The 22,277-nt window shown below is 40.9% G+C and overlaps 1 protein-coding gene across 1 annotated transcript; it reads right to left on the bottom strand.

Moving 5' to 3' along the window:
- Positions 1-4,070: 4,070 nt before the first annotated feature.
- On the bottom strand, positions 4,071-5,326 carry LOC110913400 (calphotin-like). The gene is made up of 2 exons (XM_022158234.1): positions 4,933-5,326; positions 4,071-4,876 (listed from the first exon to the last, which is right to left on the bottom strand). The coding sequence occupies exons 1-2, from the start codon at positions 5,324-5,326 to the stop codon at positions 4,071-4,073; spliced, it is 1,200 nt and encodes a 399-aa protein (XP_022013926.1).
- Positions 5,327-22,277: the final 16,951 nt, after the last annotated feature.

Below are 22,277 nucleotides of genomic sequence, written 5' to 3'. Positions count from 1 at the left end.
ATCTTCTGATCGACTCATTCAGGGCCGAAAACGATCCTACAGTCATAGTAAGTATAATAAATATGCATATATAGTAACATCCATCAAGCACCTAACATCTCATGTTATAAAATTAAAACATATAATTCAACAAAGTATGTAGTGAGAACGTTGCCATTGAGCTTTCATTAATCATGACCACAATATTGTCTTACATGTTTTATAGTACATTATACATCCAAATGATATCATAGGGTCACATCACCCTCAAAATACAAGTCAAACTACACATATCATATAAAAAAAAGTGTGGTGTCTCAAAAGTCTTCGTATGCTGGCTCAATCGCGACTTTCTCACCAAAATGATCTACCTGCATCAAACCAAAAATATCTGTGCCGATGGTGGAGGAGGAGGAGGGGGAAAATGAGAGAAAAGCAAACGACGCATGTGCATCCAGTCCTCATCAAGTGCACGACAGACGCACAGCAAATAGGCAATCTGCTGCTCAGATGTAAGAAAACGAACATCCGAATGAGGGGAAAGCGGACGGGGAGTGTGTGGTGCTGCAAAGGGGGTCTGACAGTGACAAGGCGGACGTGGAGCTCTCTCCAACTCCTGAATACGATGGCTCAGTGCGTCATGCTGTAGCTGCAGCTGTCACACCCCGACCACGTAAAACAACAAATTGTGGCGGAAACGTCGGGGAGTGTTGTAACAGAATCATTGTTTCACAACCATGGATCAAATAGTTTTGTTTTATTAAATTATTGAACTCAATGTTTTGGAACAAATCAGATAAATACAAATAAATTGTTTCTCAGTTTTATAGTCACTAAGGCACGAGTCCATCCTATGTGTAGCATGCATCAATAATCATCACACAGCAGTACCTGAAACATATATGAAAATAGGTATGTCAGCATAAAAATGCCTGTGAGTAACATAGGATATTGTGTATTAGATTCATGGCTTTGGATAATGTGAGAAAAGGTTTTATGTTTTCAAAATAGCCATGAATCTAATGTAAAAGTTTTGTTTCTGAAAACGTGTCGTTTTGAAAAAGAGTTTATAGTATAGACAAAAATATACTTTGGTTTTGAAAAGCTTGTATAAATAGTATAACAAAGTATACTTTAGTTTTGAAATAGTTAAATGGATAGTATATCGAAATATACTTTAGTAATTAAAATAATAGTTTTGGTAGTATATCTCAAATATACTTTGGTTTAAGGATAAAAGTATTGGTAGTATATCAGATTATACTTTGGTTTGAAAATAGCATATCAAATATGCTTTGGTTTAAAAATAGCATATCAGTTATGCTTTGATAGTATATCAAATTGTACTTTAGTTTATGAAATAACAAAGTAGGTAGTATATCAAACTATACTTTGGTAAACAGTAGCATATCAAACTATGCTTTGGGAAATAACAAAGTAGTATGTTAAAACATATGTTGGATTTTGTACTTAGTATATCAAAATATACTTTGGTAGATCACATTTGAGAGCACATCAAACTGTACTTTTGTAGTATATCAACATATACAAAGGGAGTGTGATTTGGTATTCAATCAAGCCTTAGTGTATCAAACTACACTTTGGAGACTATAGAAATACCACGAAGGCAATTTCTATTTGGTTAAAATTTGGTTTCTGACATTCCATACAACAGGAATGGGGTGTCTAGTCCTATAGCGCTATATCATACTACCAATCGGCTGGGTGAATGTATAAAAATAGGTACAATCCAACAAATTAGTTTTATAAGTTTTGAAAAATCAGTGATTAAACCATAGGTAATCATTTAATTTGTCAAATGAGTATGTACTAAGCATGTGTAGTCATAAAGTTTAAAATCATGAAAATAACAAATAGGCATATATGTTTCACCCCAAAAAAAATTGAAAACAGTAAAAGAGGGGACTATGTACTCACTTGAGATTGCGAGTATCCTTGATTAAGTGTCCTAACAAAGCTCGGGAAATCAAGGAATCAAGTGGCACCTAGTATGGATCATTATGTTAAACAATCGGATCCTAAGTCGGGAGATAGGATAGAATGAAGTTCTATAAATCAAATGAGTATTGCAACTCATATGGTATGATTTAATAGACCTAACATTCTGATTTGGAAGTCTACCTAAGTGCTTTTGACCCGTTTCGACCCATTATGGTAGTATAAGCCACTATAATGCGTCGTTTGCGTAAAACTATGTTCGGATGGTTAACTATGTGCTATGTCAAGTCTTACATGCCCAATTATCCCTAAACATGTTACTAATTCAGATTATATGTCAAAAATATGTTCACATAGTCAAAATACGGATTTTAGCTTCAAAAGGGCATTTTGGTCATTTCCTATGGGCATACAAGCTAACTAGCATACGACTAACCAATCTTATGTGATCATAAGGTATAACCTCAGTGGTTATTCCCTATGCAACTATGATCACTAACTAAGCTTGGTCGGATCCTAAAGATCGACCAAACGGGTCGGGTTCGAAAGTCTAAGCGGTTGTTTAGACCGCTTACTTACGACCCTAAACAAGCACTAAACTAATAGTGTCGAGTTAAACATGTCAAAACATGTTTAACCTACTGATTTGGTATCAAAACAAAGTGTTTTGATACCCTAAAGTAGTTCCGTTGTAAAATGCGTGCTAAAATGCATTCTGACCGAAACTTTGACTCGACACTACACCTAGTTAACGTGGTAATCAGCGGTTATAATCACGAAGGATTATAACTATCGTGATTACAATCACGTTGCAAAGTTCAACCGAACTTTGCGTTGACCATTGACTTGGTCAAACTGAAAGTCAAACACTTGTTTGACTATTTAGACTAGAAAGCAAATAAAAGAATGAAAGAAGGCTCACCCAAGTCCTTACTATCTTTTCTACAAAGAAGACAAGTCCCAAACTTCAATTGAGAGAGCTCCAAAGCAGATGTAAAGGAGAGAAGAGAGGAATGAGCAATGAACAAGTGAATGGAGTGGCCTATTTATACTTGTTGGTGATCAACAAGATCATGACAAGTGGTTTGTTTAGCCATTAAGCAAGAAATCATGGCCCTCCAATTGTCACAAGCAGGTACAAAGCCTTGGTGACCACTTAACTTGCTTAACACACCAAGAATTTACCAAAACAGCCCCTGAATTTGCAAACAGTTTGCAAAAACCAACTTTCTGGTCACTGGGCACCTGAGGCGCCCCGCGTAAGATTTGGGGCTGGGCTTACGCGCCCCGCCTGAGCCCCCAGATCAGCAAAAGTTTGAAAAATGATAGTTTTGGTCCCTGCATGCATTCGAGTCCATTTTTGGTACTTTTGACACCCGTTAAGCCATTTTCAAGGCTCTACAAGGTCAATAAAGTTTAGAGGACTCAAAATATGCTTGGAACACTCTCGGATGTCGGCTCGTTTGGTCGTACGGTCGCGTTGTTCGTTAAATTACGACGAAACTCAAACGGACGCGAAAACGAACCAAATTAAGCGACGAATGGGATTTTTGCATGCCGATCACTTAAAATAAAAATATTTTAGTGTGTACAAAAATTTTGGATGTCCAGATGTGTCCAGAACGTAAGATATGCGCGAAAATGCAAACTTACGCCATTTTTGACACTTTTAGTCCCTGTAAGATCATATAAGCATGTTTTCGCACACCGAACCTATCAAAGCTTATTTCTAAACCATGTTTATGTTATATATGGTATGTTTAACTTATGATCAAGTTCCGGACTGTACGTTACCTTACGAATCGGTATAGTTTCGCAGTTTGACGCAAATAGTCCCTGCGATCGAATAAACTTGTTTTTGCCACACCAAACCTTCCAAAACTTATTTCTAAGTTATGTAAGGGTCATTTAAGGTATGTTAGGCCTATTTCACTATTCCGGAGTGTTTGTCGCGTTAAACTGATTACGTTTACGCATCAGTGCGCGTATAACTTTCTAGAAAGCGATTTAAAGCTTGGAATTGAACAAGAATTGATATGTGCAAAAGATACACATATTTATACAAATCCCAAGTATGAAATACAAAATTTCATTGGTTGGTCATTTGTTTGGTGTTCGTGGTGACACAGGTGTCACAGCAGCGACGCAAGTATATCCTCCGTAGTGTACCCCACATGAAATGGGTGGTACGGGTCAGATAATGGCATAACATGGGGCGTAGTCCACAAAAACGGCTCGCCCGATGGTGCAACAGGTGGTGCAACATGAGGAAACTGTGACAGGAACGGAAAAGATGATGACACGGGAGGAATAAAAGCAGGTGGCTGCCTCGATGAACCCTCCCCAGGACGAGGTGGTGGTATGTCCTGGAGGAATGTGATGGGAAGATCAGTGCGATGGACGTCAGTGGTGTGTGGGTGGAACAATGGAATCTCAGCAGGTGCAGAAGCAGGTGCTAAGGGAGGAGTGACGAGTAGCACAAACGGTGGGTAGTCGTCATCATCCTCGATCCACCCGTTACGGGTGTCAGCATAACGAGGATCTATGTGAGCGGCGAAAGGTGCACGGTCAACCAGTGCCGACACGGGGTCAGGTAAAGGTGCGTCAACAATAGGATCATCCACCAATGGTGGTGCAACAATGGGTAGGTCAGCAATGGGTGGTGCAAGGGCCGGTGCATCATCAAGAACAGGGTCGTGCTCTAGTGTAGGGTCAGGAGCAACAACAGGCTCTGGGGCCATGACAGGCTCAGGGTCAACAAGGTCCATATCAAAATCGGCAGGAATGTCAAAAAACGGATCAGTGGGAGCCACAGGCGCCTCTAAGGGCTGGTCCATATGAATAAACTCGATCCCATGATCAGGATCGAAGTCAGGGGGAAAAACTGGATCGATGACGATCTCGTGGTCAAACTCAAACTCGAGTGATGCTGCACACCCTGGTCGTGCAAGGATGCGGATGCCACAGACTCCAACGAGTCTGGGACAGGTGAACCAAGAGGAGCCTCCTCTATAGGGGCTTCAACAATAGGAAGGATAGCATCAACATCAATCGGGGCCCCACCCTCATAGTCGTCCTCAGGGGGACCCTCCTCGAAAAGATCAATGTCGTCATCTGACACGACATCGAGTGGCACATCCGCCAAGGGAAAGGCAGCAAGTGGAACGGGAGCAGGGATCACAGCAAGAGGGAGATCCCCAGCAGGAATGCCATCAGCATGCTGAATCTCAACTCCGATGTCTGGCAGAGCGAACGGCTGAAAATCATCGTCATCCGTGCTCGTGGTGTCTGACGTGTAAACGTCTCCCTCGGATGGCATCTCATCGTCTGACACAATCGCCATGGGGTCCACTATGTCTGATACTCCTGTGTCGGAAGAAGAAACCATGGTGTCTGTAACACAACCACACATATGCACAAATATCAACATGAAATCAAATAAACATGTAAGTCACAATAAAACAAACAAGTAATTCTCCTAGTCTCCCTAGACTACCCTCCCAGTCTCTCAGACTGAACTCCCTAGCCTCTCAGACTAACTCCCTGGTCTCTAAGACCAACTCCCAATCTCTAAGATTAAACCTCCCCAATCTCTAAGATTGAACCCTTCAGTCTCTAAGACTGAACCTCCCTCAGCCTCTAAGGCTGAACTCCCTCAATCTCTAAGACTGAACCATGAATTTTGAAAAAAAAAATGTATTTGTGCCTTTTTGTTTGTAAAAATGTTTTGTGCTATGGATCTAGACGTTTATTGTATGCAATGTAAAAATGTTTTCGTGAGAGCCCTAGTGATCATAGTCTAGACTCGAGAAAGAATCCTAGTTCGCTATGTTTTCGTGCGGAAGCATGGGTTTAATTGGTGTGACTTTTTAATACCATAGCAACAATCATAACAATGCTATATGAAAATAAAACACATAATGATCATCCATTCATTGAATTTAAAGTTACCACAACATCATTGTTTAAAATGCAGACACATAAAACAAGTTACAACATGACATGATTAAAACGTGTTCACATGACACAACAAAAGTTTTAAATAAAAACATGGTTTAGAGACATGTAACCCGTCCAGGTAAGGGTTACACATCCTAATCCTGGATGACATCATTATTCCCTACGCAGCTTGACACGATTGCACACTTCGCCAGATCCATTAATTTCCTGAAATACATGTAGTTTGAAAAATCAACAAAAGTTGAGCGAGTTCATGTAAAAGTGAGTATGTATAAACCTTTCATGTATGAATAAAAGTCCCTGGTATGTAGCAATAAGGGAAAAAAAAAGAGATCACCAATGGGTTGCAAAGCCACTGGTATGTGTGAAAAGGTGCAGGAAGACTCAAAACTAGCAAATTTGTTACCGGGCTTCGGCTGTAAGACACAGTCACCTCTATGGGCCGCCCCGGCCTCACGGGTGTGGGCTCTCTACACCCAAATAGATCTATCACTCTTGTGTCCCTCGGTCCTAACAATGAGGATTGATGGCCTTATGTGTTGTACCCACCCCTCACATGATCTAGTAGTAAACCCTCCCTACGCTAACCATACCATGTAAATAAATGTTTGTAATAATTGTCACATGTATTTCACCCCCGAGTATATAAAACTGAAAACAGTAAAGAGAAAAGGGGGAACATGAACTCATAGAAGTGCGTCTCCTGAAATAGTCGTCAATCCAAACTCGGTCTACTGCGCAACGACCTACACGTACTAATGCCTATTAGACGGATGTGCCATGCCTTGGCTTAGGGTTTAATGTTTTGAGTTGCATTACTTTGATATTATATCAAGTTTGGCTACTTGTTAAAATAATATTAATTATTTTAACTTAACTTTTGTATTTAGGAAAAATAGTTAGGCAACTATTTCTTATCCACACTTCTCAAGTATTTTATATGTGTATTTCCTCCCCAAGGATGGGGGTATTTATACATGTACACTTGTATTTCCGAAAAATATATTTTAAGTCCCACTTAGAAAAATATATTTAAATTATCTGTCTAAAACATCTTAATTCAATATATATATATATATTTTTCCTAAAAAATATTATATTTTACTTCATAAATCTTCCAACATAATATTTTACCAAAATATACGTGTGAAAGTATTTTTCTGAAATATTACATAAGTGACGTTTTAGCATTTCGTATTGCAATAATAATTGCGTAACTTAAATATTTATTTTGTAAGAGTTTTGGTATTATTTTGGAGTAGAAATTTTATGGTATACGTGAGTTATATTATTTCATCCTAAAAATAATATAACTTGTTCACAAAATAAACAAACAATCACACAAGCGTTGTCACACCCTGGCTTTGCGGAAGCGTGGTTAATTTGGTGTGACTTCTTAATACCATAGCTTAATCATAACAAGCTATATGAATTAAAAATATGCAAGATCATCCATTAAAAAAAATATCGGAACATTGTCTTAACGGGTTAACACCCAACAACCATAAACTTGTCTAAACATTACAAAATTCAAACAGAAACATGAATTCAAGGACTGTGACTTGTCCAGGTAAGAGTCACATTCCCCGAACCCTGGATGACCTTGGTGCCTAATGCAGCGGAAAACAAGCCATACCGCGCCAGATCGTTAGTTTCCTGAAATACATGTAAGTTGAAAAATCAACAATAATGTTGAGCAAGTTCATGCGATAGTGAGTAAATAAACCTTTATCTTTATCAAAAACCTGGTATGTAGCAAATAAGGAAAAAGAGATCACCAATGGTTTGCAAGGCCATTGATATATGTGAAATGCAAGTAGGAAGGCTCAAACCTAGCAAATTTATGCGTCGGGAACAAAGTCATCCCAAGGTCCGTTATGCTGGACCTGGGACTGGGCTCGCTACACCCAAATAGATCTACCGCTCCTGCCCCTCGGTCCTTCCCTGAGGATTAATGACCTCAAGTTTCCGCCTACCCATTCACATGATCTAAAAGTAACCCTCCTTACGCTAACCATACCATGTATAAAGTAATCATAATCATTGTAACATGTATTTCACCCCCGCAGTTTAGAAAACTGAAAACAGTTAAGGGAAAAGGGGGATATGAACTCACAGTCAGTGCGTCGCTATACCAAGTACTCCAAATGTCCGAAAGCTGTGCAACGACCTACATGTGCTAATTCTATTAGACGGATGGCCGTGCTTTAGCTTTATAGTTTAATTTTTGGGAAATAGTTAGACAACTATTTCGTGTTTACATTCTGTGCATACTTGGTAATTATTCTCCTTCCCAAGGATGGGGGATTTAATACATGTGTGTACGAAATATATTATTAAGTCTCACTTAATATATTTTTACTTCTCATTCCAAAATATAAATATCTTTCTCAAAAATATTATATTTTCTCTACACATAATATTTTCCAAAAATAATACGTTGACAACATACTCGTTTATGAATATTTCCGTATTAAGCGTAAGTTACGTTTTGGCGAGTAAGTGGTAATAGTAATTACCGTTGTAACTTATATGTTTGTCGTGTAAGGGTTTGCATTATTTTGGGTTCGTCAAAGTTTGTAAATATTATTTTTACTCTAAAAATAATATTTATATATTTTCACAAAATAATCATAAACAGTGTGGTGAAAAATATATTTATCGAATAAATATTTATCACGTTTAGTTTTTGTGAAAATCCCACCTCCGATTATTTAATAAATAAAGTCTTGGCGAAATGTATTTTAAAAACATTTCAAAATAGTCTAACACTTGCAAATAATTCTAAGTGTTAGATTTTAGAAAAATTTCGCCAGAGTTTCCCCTGTAACTGGAGGTGGCCACGCTTTCAAGCGTATCATTTTCTTTTACAAAATCATTCCAACACTTCTTTAAATCAACCAATCAATTTCCGATACTTCAAACTAGTTTCAACACGTCAAACTTGTAGACTAGTATGTAAAATCGCATTATTACATGAACTTGTAGTTTTTCCAAAAATCATAGTGTAGATCACCTTATATTTAGTGGATCTATGTATAAAATAGTTTAGTCTTGTAAAAACCCCGTTTTTAGAACAAATCATCCTTTACAACTTCCCGACAACTTTTATAAAAATTGTTACTTTGTCGGATCTTTCGTTTCACAAGTGTTTATACACTTTTAGTTTGTAAAAATCATATTTGTTAACATGTCACTCAACTTTTATAAAACATGATTTTCTCGACACTTGGTTCTACGAATATACCACTTGTACATACGTAGATCGGCTCGTTTTAAATACTATTTTACAAGTCAAAATACTTTTACACAAGTTCATGTTTCTCGTGTGGTGGAGTTTCACCTTTTAACCCTCGTACCGACAGAAACAAGCTTATGTCAAGATCTATGATCTTAACAAAGTCGGGTTAAACGATGATAAGAGCCACCACATCGTAGATCGGGCCTCAATAATCAACATATTCAAATACTACAATTTTTACACATGTTATGAGCTTTTAACCAACAATATTCGAGTTTTAGTAGACTTTATAGATTCAAAACGCATGATTCCGACTTTTAACCGTTAAAAATCATATTAACCACTTTAGATACGATCGAGAGTGAGTTTTAAACATTATACCTCTAGCTCGGGGCTAGGGAAGAATCTAGTCGAAAATGGCGTGGATAAAAGCAAAGAAACGAGGTCCTTCAACTTCCGCTTGCTTCAAGCTTCCTAATACGTGACCCGTAAGCCTTGTATGTACTTGGAATGGATGAACAAGAGCTCGAAAATGGGTGGGTGGCTATGGGTGTGTTCGGCCGAGAATGGGGAGGCAAGAGAGAGAGAGTTGAGTTGGTGAAATGTGGTGTGTGAAATCTCTAAGTTAGGGTGGGGTATTTATAGAGAAATTCTAGTGCCATCGTCCAACGGTTTCTATGTTCTCTAGATTTCCAACATAGATCAATAAAATAATCAACCCTTGTACTCCTTTGTCCCCTTGGTTTGGCCGATTCCATTGGGGGGGGGGTATCCGGTACGTTTCCAACCATTCAGTTAGTGTCTAGTTACGTTAAGTGGGTTAACTTCAAGTGTTAACTCCGTTAGTTGCATGATGTGTTATAAAGCGGGTGTTAAGGTAATCAGGGACCCTAACTGGCTCAGAAAAAGGCTAACAATATTTCTGACAATATTTTTATGTTCCGGGTATTGTCCGGTTGTTCGGTTGGATAGTAATCCGTTAAAGTGCTTGAGTGATCTTTTAAGCGTCGTAAGTAATATTTTTAGCGACACAATTTATTCTGCAAAGTGTCAGGAATATATCCTCATGTTTTGGCACTTTATTAGTTAGCTAGAAGCTAGTGTGTTGATAAAAGTGCGGTGTTTCGTGCTTAGAGTACGTTTTAGGCACATCCAACCTTTACATCTTATTCCTAGAGACGCAGTTTAACAACCCTTGTATCCCTACACACACACTGGGTGTAGTAATATATTTCTGGCTCATACAGGCCTTTAGAGGCAGTGTTTGCCTGATGCTGGCTATATCAGCATGTTCAATAGGTTATCCGTTCAAATGCTACTGTGCTTTTGTGCATCATGTTTGTCACTAGAGTTCAGTAAGTAAATAATGTAGTGACGGAAATTAAAGTATGATGCAGATATGTACAAGTATCAACAGTCAAGTAGCAGTTCATCAGGAATCTCAGTCAAGCACAGTAATTAGGCAACAATTAATAGTTAATTAAGTCGTACGGATACCTGGTTTAGTGAGGGTTGTCACATTCTCCCCCCGTTAGAAAAATTTCGTCCCGAAATTTTAAGTTCTGCTTGTAGAAGCAGGGTTCTCAGGAAATAAGTGGGGGTATTTCTCTTTCATTTGGTCCTCACGCTCCCAGGTGAATTCAGGACCATGTCTAGCATTCCAACGAACTTTGACGAGCTTGACACTGCTCCGACGGGTCTTGTTAACTTTCCAATCCGTGACCTCGACAGGTTCTTCAACGAAGTGGAGCGTGTCATCAACATGAATTTCGTCGGTAGGAATGGCAACGTTAACTTGAGTTGGACTTCTCTTCAGATTGGATACATGAAATGTATCGTGAACACCATTCAGTTCGGCAGGTAGGTCCAACTTGTAAGCTACTAACCCGATTCTCTCCAAGATCTTGAATGGTCCAATATACCTTGGGTTCAACTTTCCACGTTTCCCAAATCGTGCCACACCCTTCCAGGGTGATACCTTCAACAAAACCATCTCACCAACCTCAAACTCTAGAGGTTTCCTGCTTCGATCCGCGTAGGCTTTCTGCCTGTCACGAGCCGCGCTGATACGGTCTCGGATTTGCGGGATCTTATCTGTGGTTTCCTGTACCATTTCAGGACCAACCAATTGTCTATCACCTGCGTCAGCCCAACAAAGCGGCGATCTGCACTTGCACCCATATAAAGCTTCAAACGGCGCGGCACCAATACTGGTGTGGTAGCTGTTGTTGTATGAAAACTCAACCAGGGGTAAATGCTTATCCCAGCTACCGCCCAAATCCATCACACATGCTCTCAGCATGTCTTCTAACGTCTGAATCGTCCGCTCGCTTTGACCGTCGGTCTGTGGGTGAAACGCAGTGCTCAGATTCAACTTGGAGCCAAAAGCTTCCTGGAAGGATTGCCATATCCTTGACACGAACCTTCCGTCTCTATCAGAGATAATCGAGAGTGGTACTCCATGGCGCGTAACAATCTCTCTCATGTAAATCTCAGCCAATTTACTCGTATTATCCTTCTCGCGGATAGGTAAGAAGTGTGCTGACTTCGTTAAGCGATCCACTATCACCCAGATAGTGTCATGGCCTTTTGGCGTCCTTGGCAACTTTGTAATAAAATCCATGGAGATTTGTTCCCACTTCCACTGGGGAATTTTTGGTTGCTGCAGAAGTCCCGAAGGCTTCTGGTATTCCGCCTTAACTTTGGCGCAAGTTAAACATTTGCTCACGTAAATAGCAACATCGCCTTTCATCCTAGGCCACCAGTAATAATCCTTAAGATCCTGGTACATCTTATCCGCTCCTGGGTGGATAGAGTACCGCGACTTGTGAGCTTCATCAAAGATAACCTCTCTTAAACCACCAAACAGAGGAACCCAAATCCTTTTCTCAAAACACAACGTTCCTTCCCTGTTTGGCACCAATATCTTCTCCATCCCACGGAGATATTCTTCCTCAAGGTTTCCCTCCTTGAGAGCTTCCTTCGGTGCTGCACGAATGCGCGAGGAAAGGTCGGTTTGAATTATCATTTCCATAGCCCAAACCCTTATGGGCTTGATTCTCTCTTTACGACTTAGGGCATCAGCGACCACATTCGCCTTCCCTGGATGATACTTGATCTCGCAGTCGTAATCGTTCAACAACTCGACCCATCGTCTTTGCCTCATATTCAACTCCTTCTGGTTGAATATATGCTGGAGGCTCTTGTGATCTGTGAAGATCGTACACTTTGTACCGTAAAGGTAGTGTCTCCAGATCTTTAAGGCAAAAACCACTGCACCTAGCTCCAAATCGTGTGTGGTATAGTTCTTTTCATACACCTTCAGTTGGCGTGATGCGTAGGCGATAACCTTTTGACGTTGCATCAACACACAACCCAATCCTTGACGCGATGCGTCGCAGTATACCACAAAGTCATCAGTGCCTTCTGGTAGAGCTAAGATTGGCGCGTTACAAAGCTTATCTTTCAATATCTGAAACGCTTCATCCTGTTTGATTCCCCAATCAAACTTCTTATCCTTCTGCGTGAGGAGTGTCAACGGTTGTGCGATCTTTGAAAAGTTCTCGATGAACCTTCGATAATAGCCAGCCAAACCCAAGAATTGCCGAATCTCGGTTGGCGTCTTTGGCGTTTCCCAATCCTTGATCGCCTCGATCTCGGTTGGATCCACGTGGATTCCATCTCCGTTCACCACGTGCCCAAGGAATTGCACTTCCCTTAGCCAAAACTCGCACTTAGAGAATTTGGCGTACAACTGTTCTTTCTTCAGCAGCTCCAGAATGGCTCTAAGATGCTGCTCGTGCTCAGCCTTCGTCTTTGAATAAATCAAAATATCATCGATGAATACGATCACGAACTTATCCAAGTACGGCTTACAAACTCGATTCATCAGATCCATGAATACTGCAGGTGCGTTTGTCAGACCAAACGGCATAACGAGAAACTCGTAGTGTCCATATCGAGTTCTGAAGGCTGTCTTCGGGATACTCTCCTCCTGTATCCGTAGCTGATGGTATCCAGATCGAAGATCGATCTTTGAATAGAAGCTTGAACCTTGAAGTTGGTCAAACAGATCATCGATTCTTGGCAAAGGATACCTATTCTTGATCGTCAGCTTGTTCAACTCTCTGTAATCAATACACATGCGGAAACTGCCGTCTTTCTTCTTTACAAACAAAACTGGAGCTCCCCAAGGAGAGAAGCTCGGTCGGATAAATCCCTTGTCTAACAACTACTGAAGTTGTGTCGACAGTTCTTGCATCTCAGACGGAGCAAGTCTGTAGGGTGCCTTAGCCACAGGCGCGGCGCCTGGAACTAAGTCAATGCGAAACTCCACTTGCCTTTGAGGCGGCAATCCAGGCAAGTCTTCAGGAAAGACTTCTGGATATTCCCTTACGACAGGGATGTCTTCGATCTTCAGCTCAGCAGCCTTTTTATCTACAATGTGTGCCAGAAACGCAACACATCCTTTCTGCAAACACTTTCTCGCTTTCAGGCAGCTAATCATCCTTAACGGCGTCTCACGCTTCTCCCCATGAACAACAATGGTCTCACCATCATCGGTCGGGATACGAATAATCTTCTCGTGACAAACTATCTCGGCCTTGTTACTCGATAACCAATCCATCCCTACTACCACGTCGAAGCTTCCCAACTGAACTGGTAGTAGATCCAGAGCGAACTCACGCTCTCCCAATTCGATTACGCAACCTCGAATCACCTCGTTAGCCTCTACTAACTTCCCATTTGCTAATTCGATCGAGTACGGAATATCTAACTTACTAGCGGCTAAACCAAGCATATTCTTAAATTCTAACGACACGAAGCTATAATCGGCACCAGTATCAAACAAAACGGATGGATAGCGTTGGTTTACAGGGAACGTACCAGTGACAACATTGGGATCCTGGCGCGCTTCCCTTGCTTCTATGTTAAAAACTCTTCCGCGTGCCTGGTTTAATTCTGGGCAATTCCTCTTGTAATGCCCAACATCACCGCAGTTAAAACATCCGGGTCTCTGCCCGTTCCCACCATTGTTTCCAGCTTGATGGTTTCCCTGGTTCCGATTCATGGCGCCCGCTTGGTTAGCATGATTGGCACGGTTTCCATCACCTCCGTGGTTTCCTTGTGGGCGGTTTCCATCGCCACGATTGTTCTTATTCCCATATCCTCCTTGGCCTCCCCGGCCAGCAGTGGCCCAACAAGTCTCCTTCAGGTGGCCAGCCTTTCCACATGCTTCACAAACTTTTATCCCACAACGACCAGAGTGATGTCGTTGGCATGAGTTGCACTTGGGCTGTGCACCCATATATCCCTTACTTTTCCTTCTACCACCAGCTGAATTTTGACCTGGCGCATTCGATTCCCCTTTCTTAACCACCATCCCGGTGCCCTGCTTGAAATTGGAGAATTTTCGCTTGTTACCACCTGAAGACTCCACATGAGTCTCTTTCTTCTTCGGCTCGACTTCATCAAACTTGTTCAACCGAATTGCCTCTTCGATGAGAGCCACACTCAAATCAATGGCTTCAGTGATTGTCGCTGGTTTGGAAGAGGTCACCATACTAATGATTTGAGGAGCTAGTCCCCAAATGAAACGTTCAATTCTCTTGAACTCCGGTGTAACCATATATGGTACCACATGCGACAAGTCGTGGAACCTCTGGACGTATTCAGCTATCTTGGGACCTTCCATTTTCAGGTGCCAGAATTCGATCTCTAACCTCTGGATTTCCGCGCGAGAACAATACTTCTTGCGCATGAGTTCTTTTAGTTCAGCCCAGGTCAGTGCGTAAGCAGCAGCTTCGCCAAGTGTCTGGACTTGTAGATTCCACCAGGATAGGGCTCCATCCACAAATAGCCCTGAGATATAAGTGACTTGTTGATCTAGCGCGCATTTGCTCATGCGAAGTACGGACTCGGTTTTCTCAGCCCAGCAAACGAAAGAGACAGCACCTCCTGTGCCATCGAAGTTTACGGGCTTACAGTCCAAGAATTGTTTGTAGGTGCACCCATGAGGTGGATTGTTGTTGTTGCCCGTGTTGCCAGAGTTGCTTCCACTCATTCCTCCTTGAGAGGCAGCATATTGAGCAATAGCAGCAGCAATGACTTGCTGTAGTTCGTCCTGAGTAGTGGGCATTGGCTGAGGTTGACGTCTTGGCGCCATCTTCTAAAGATGTGTACGTTGGTCAGGCCATAATAAACATACGAATATAGTAATAGTAATAGCACATAACATCTCATGTTATCAATATATCACACACAACATCCCATGTTACGATCATTATACAAACAACATCCCATGTCCCAACATCCCATGTCACAAGTATTATATACATAACATCCCATGTCCCAACATCCCATGTCACAAGTATTATATACACAACATCCCATGTCCCAACATCCCATGTCACAAAAATATAAATAAGAAATCAAGTGCATCAGATATGGTGAGAATACCGCGATTGCTACATATATCGAGACCATAATGTAGTAAGTGTGGCATACAACCATCAATCAAATAGGGGCTACATCACCCCTGTACAAAACTATATCATATCAGTATCACATACATCAGGTACATCAAATAAGTATCAACAATAGTCAGTAACATCAGGTGGTCTCCAAAAGGCTGTGCAGTCACAATCGCTGTCGTCTCACCAATGTCTAACTCTATAGCACCGATGAGCTCTATGCGGATGGGGGTGGAGGAGGGGGAAAGTGAGTGTAGAGTAAGCGGCGTAGATGAAGCCAGTCCTCCTCCATCGCCTGCTGAGTGTGAATAACAGAAGCGATCTGCTGCTCTAAAGTCAGAAGTCGGGTAGCGAAGTCCGGGGGTAATGATCGAAACGGCTGAAAAGGTGAGGATGTCTGACCATGACATGGACCTAGTGATAGCTGAGCTCTCTCGAGCTCCTGGAGTCGCTGCGTATGGGACTCATGCTGATGGACAAAGGACATCAAGACGTCCTCTATGGTGTGCCCCATATGGAATGGATGATATGGATCAGTGGGTGGCATCGGAGAGGAAGATGACCAAAGCAGTGGCGTGCTGGTGGGATCGAATGGTGCTGCATGAACAGGTGAAACGGAAGATGGAACAGATGTCATCTGGGGCACGAAAGGAATAGACATCGGTATGTGCCCAAAAGGGTGGGCTGAAGAGCCCTCTCCAGACCTCGCCGGAGGTATAATCTGAGGGATCGGAAAGGTGAAATCATCGGATCGTGTCACAGGGATTTGAAATGAGAAATCAGCATGATGTGCATCAGTGTGATGTGGGGGAAACGGTGGAACATCCTCGTCAGCAGGTATCCAACCGTGCTGAGCGTCCTCATCGGGTGGATCCAGGTGATCAGCAAACAGAGCGTGCTCAGGTTCGAGGGGAACATGATCAAATGGAGCAATGACAAGGTCAACTGGTGCAACATGCTCAACTGGGTGGTCAATAAGGATATTAGCAATCAAAGGGGGATCAACAAAAGGTGGATCAACAACAGGATCATCAGCTATAACATGGTCGTCAACAATCAAAGGAATATCCACAAGATGGTCACCAACAGGTGGGTCTGCCAAAATGGGCTCAACAGGAACGTCAGCATGTCCCAAGTCATGCTCATGCATAGGATCAAGAGCAGCTGCCTGCTCTGGGGCCAAGGCAGGCTCTGGGTCATCGAAAGCCATGTCAAAATCGAACTCTGGATCAATAGGGTCAATGGGATCAGCAGGATCCTCCACGTGCTGGTCCATCGGGATGTACTCAATATCGTGGTCAGGATCAAATCCTGGAGGAAAAACGGGATCAGAATCCTCAATGTCGTCGTGCTCGAACACAAAGCTCGGAATGGGTGCGGCAGAAGATGCCTGATCGGGGTCCGAGTCGTGTACAAAATGCTGCGTGCTCACCTCGTGAGATGGTGCAGATGCCACAGACTCAAAGGAGTCTGGGACGGGCGAATGGGCGGGCGAGTCCTCAACAGGAGCACCAGCGATCATCAAAAGATCGCCAGCGGGAAGAGGGGCTGCATCAGGAATCTCATCCTCGAAAGGCTCGTCCTCAAAGAGATCAACATTGCCGTCAGCCTCGGCGTCGGGTAGCAAGTCGTATGCTGGATATGAAGCAAGGGGTATGGGAGCTGGAATCGCAACCAAGGGAAGATACTCAGAAGGTGGGTCATCGATATGCTCATCAGCGCCATCGGGCAGAGCGAAGGGCTGGAAGTCATCATCAACGGTGCTGGTGAAGTCGGAGGTATGCACCTCGTGCTTTGAAGACACAATGTCGTCCGATACTATGGGTAAAGGTCCGGTGGTATCTGAATCACCCGTGGCTGGTGAGTCCATGGGTCTGTAACATAAACACAAACATGCACAAAAATCAGTAAATCAGGTAATCGCACAAGTTACCAAGTAATAATCACATAATCCTCCTAGTCCCACTAGCCTCCCAGCCTCCCAGACTGCCCTTCCTAGTCCCACTAGCCAACTTTCCCAGCCTCCCAGACTGACTCCCTAGTCCCACTAGCAAACTACCTCGATCCAGTAGATCGAGCCTCGGCCTCCCAGACCAAGCCTCAGTCTCTCAGACCGAGCCTCAGCCTCCCAGACTGAGCCTAAAAATAATAAATAAAATGTGCTCAATATTTGTTTATAAAAACATTTTGGATCTGGACTTAAGTGGTATGCAGTAAAAATGTTTTCGTGAGAGCCCTAGTGATCATAGTCTAGACTCAAGAAGGAATCCTAGTTCGCTATGATCAGAGCTCTGATACCAAGCTGTCACACCCTGGCTTTGCGGAAGCGTGGTTAATTTGGTGTGACTTCTTAATACCATAGCTTAATCATAACAAGCTATATGAATTAAAAATATGCAAGATCATCCATTAAAAAAAATATCGGAACATTGTCTTAACGGGTTAACACCCAACAACCATAAACTTGTCTAAACATTACAAAATTCAAACAGAAACATGAATTCAAGGACTGTGACTTGTCCAGGTAAGAGTCACATTCCCCGAACCCTGGATGACCTTGGTGCCTAATGCAGCGGAAAACAAGCCATACCGCGCCAGATCGTTAGTTTCCTGAAATACATGTAAGTTGAAAAATCAACAATAATGTTGAGCGAGTTCATGCGATAGTGAGTAAATAAACCTTTATCTTTATCCCTGGTATCTGGCAAATAAGGAAAAAGAGATCACCAATGGTTTGCAAGGCCATTGATATGTGTGAAATGCAAGTAGGAAGGCTCAAACCTAGCAAATTTATGCGTCGGGAACAAAGTCATCCCAAGGTCCGTTATGCTGGACCTGGGACTGGGCTCGCTACACCCAAATAGATCTACCGCTCCTGTCCCTCGGTCCTACCCTGAGGATTAATGACCTCAAGTTTCCGCCTACCCATTCACATGATCTAAAAGTAACCCTCCTTACGCTAACCATACCATGTATAAAGTAATCATAATCATTGTAACATGTATTTCACCCCCGCAGTTTAGAAAACTGAAAACAGTTAAGGGAAAAGGGGGACATGAACTCACAGTCAGTGCGTCGCTATACCAAGTACTCCAAATGTCCGAAAGCTGTGCAACGACCTACATGTGCTAATTCTATTAGACGGATGGCCGTGGTTTAGCTTTATAGTTTAATTTTTGGGAAATAGTTAGACAACTATTTCGTGTTTACATTCTGTGCATACTTGGTAATTATTCTCCTTCCCAAGGATGGGGGATTTAATACATGTGTGTACGAAATATATTATTAAGTCTCACTTAATATATTTTTACTTCTCATTCCAAAATATAAATATCTTTCTCAAAAATATTATATTTTCTCTACACATAATATTTTCCAAAAATAATACGTTGACAACATACTCGTTTATGAATATTTCCGTATTAAGCGTAAGTTACGTTTTGGCGAGTAAGTGGTAATAGTAATTACCGTTGTAACTTATATGTTTGTCGTGTAAGGGTTTGCATTATTTTGGGTTCGTCAAAGTTTGTAAATATTATTTTTACTCTAAAAATAATATTTATATATTTTCACAAAATAATCATAAACAGTGTGGTGAAAAATATATTTATCGAATAAATATTTATCACGTTTAGTTTTTGTGAAAATCCCACCTCCGATTATTTAATAAATAAAGTCTTGGCGAAATGTATTTTAAAAACATTTCAAAATAGTTTAACACTTGCAAATAATTCTAAGTGTTAGATTTTAGAAAAATTTCGCCAGAGATTCCCCTGTAACTGGAGGTGGCCACGCTTTCAAGCGCATCATTTTCTTTTACAAAATCATTCCAACACTTCTTTAAATCAACCAATCAATTTCCGATACTTCAAACTAGTTTCAACACGTCAAACTTGTAGACTAGTATGTAAAATCGCATTATTACATGAACTTGTAGTTTTTCCGAAAATCATAGTGTAGATCACCTTATATTTAGTGGATCTATGTATAAAATAGTTTAGTCTTGTAAAAACCCCGTTTTTAGAACAAATCATCCTTTACAACTTCCCGACAACTTTTATAAAAATTGTTACTTTGTCGGATCTTTCGTTTCACAAGTGTTTATACACTTGTAGTTTGTAAAAATCATATTTGTTAACATGTCACTCAACTTTTATAAAACATGATTTTCTCGACACTTGGTTCTACGAATATACCACTTGTACATACGTAGATCGGCTCGTTTTAAATACTATTTTACAAGTCAAAATACTTTTACACAAGTTCATGTTTCTCGTGTGGTGGAGTTTCACCTTTTAACCCTCGTACTGACAGAAACAAGCTTATGTCAAGATCTATGATCTTAACAAAGTCGGGTTAAACGATGATAAGAGCCACCACATCGTAGATCAGGCCTCAATAATCAACATATTCAAATACTACAATTTTTACACATGTTATGAGCTTTTAACCAACAATATTCGAGTTTTAGTAGACTTTATAGATTCAAAACGCATGATTCCGACTTTTAACCGTTAAAAATCATATTAACCACTTTAGATACGATCGAGAGTGAGTTTTAAACATTATACCTCTAGCTCGGGGCTAGGGAAGAATCTAGTCGAAAATGGCGTGGATAAAAGCAAAGAAACGAGGTCCTTCAACTTCCGCTTGCTTCAAGCTTCCTAATACGTGACCCGTAAGCCTTGTAGGTACTTGGAATGGATGAACAAGAGCTCGAAAATGGGTGGGTGGCTATGGGTGTGTTCTGCCGAGAATGGGGAGGCAAGAGAGAGAGAGTTGAGTTGGTGAAATGTGGTGTGTGAAATCTCTAAGTTAGGGTGGGGTATTTATAGAGAAATTCTAGTGCCATCGTCCAACGGTTTCTATGTTCTCTAGATTTCCAACATAGATCAATAAAATAATCAACCCTTGTACTCCTTTGTCCCCTTGGTTTGGCCGATTCCATTGAGGGGGGGGGGGTATCCGGTTCGTTTCCAACCATTCAGTTAGTGTCTAGTTACGTTAAGTGGGTTAACTTCAAGTGTTAACTCCGTTAGTTGCATGATGTGTTATAAAGCGGGTGTTAAGGTAATCAGGGACCCTAACTTGCTCAGAAAAAGGCTAACAATATTTCTGAAAATATTTTTATGTTCCGGGTATTGTCCGGTTGTTCGGTTGGATAGTAATCCGTTAAAGTGCTTAAGTAATCTTTTAAGCGTCGTAAGTAATATTTTTAGCGACACAATTTATTCTGCAAAGTGTCAGGAATATTTCCTCTTGTTTTGGCACTTTATTAGTTAGCTAGAAGCTAGTGTGTTGATAAAAGTGCGGTGTTTCATGCTTAGAGTACGTTTTAGGCACATCCAATCATTACATCTTATTCCTAGAGACGCAGTTTAACAACCCTTGTATCCCTACACACACACTGGGTGTAGTAATATATTTCTGGCTCATACAGGCCTTTAGAGGCAGTGTTTGCCTGATGCTGGCTATATCAGCATGTTCAATAGGTTATCCGTTCAAATGCTACTGTGCTTTTGTGCATCATGTTTGTCACTAGAGTTCAGTAAGTAAATAATGTAGTGACGGAAATTAAAGTATGATGCAGATATGTACAAGTATCAACAGTCAAGTAGCAGTTCATCAGGAATCTCAGTCAAGCACAGTAATTAGGCAACAATTAATAGTTAATTAAGTCGTACGGATACCTGGTTTAGTGAGGGTTGTCACAAGCGTCTTGGTACAAAATATATATTCTACATATATATTTATCAAATTTTATTTACGAAAATCAACCTCCGGCACTTAGTATTTTTGTAATAAAAATCATGGCGAAGTTTATTTTAAAAACCAAGTTAAAAATATATTTGTAACACTTGTTAGAAAAATATTTTCTAAGTGTTGAAATTTTAGAAAAATTTCGCCAGAGTTTCCTTTGTAAATGGAGGCATCTATGCTTACTAGCATATCATTTTCTTTCGTAAAATCATTCAATCAATCATCAACCAACAATATGTAACTTATACTTACCAAACTTGTCAAGAACAAGCACAACTACAAACTCATGAACTTGAATATTTATGAAAACATGTAGTAACTTACTAGCACACTTAGTAAGTATTGTTACCTTCCAAAATGTGATTAGTTCTTAAAAAACTTCATTTCTAAAGGGTTTGAATGTTCACAACTTCTAGTCATATTTTCTAAAAATATTTCTTTGTGAAATTTTCCTATTACACAAGTGTTTCTACACTTGTTTATCCACCAAAATGTATTAAGTTTATGTAAGATCCAAGTTTTAACAAAACTCACACTTTTCACTTGGTTCTTTCGAAAAACCTATCACACCCCGATATTTCCACATATTACCGGTGGGCCCGGCGGGGAGTATCGTGACGTAGTTGATATCATCATTGTCAATACACACAATAATATAGCACAGCGGAAGGCTGGGTAAATAAACTATTACAAACCATACTATCCGAGTGTTCGAGTATATGAATAATACAGATGGGAATGTAATAAGATCCACAGGCGGATCATAATGTACAAAGAAACAAAAACTACAGACTTCAGGTATCTTATGGATTTGCAAAATCCTCTATGACACCCTATAGCTCCAGCCTATTTCGAGAAGTACCTGTCAATCAATCTTTATGAAATTACGTCAGTTTACACTGGTA

This window comes from Helianthus annuus, chromosome 15, assembly GCF_002127325.2.
Source record: "Helianthus annuus cultivar XRQ/B chromosome 15, HanXRQr2.0-SUNRISE, whole genome shotgun sequence".
NCBI lineage: Eukaryota > Viridiplantae > Streptophyta > Magnoliopsida > Asterales > Asteraceae > Helianthus > Helianthus annuus.
This window is presented reverse-complemented; position numbering and strand designations above follow the sequence as displayed.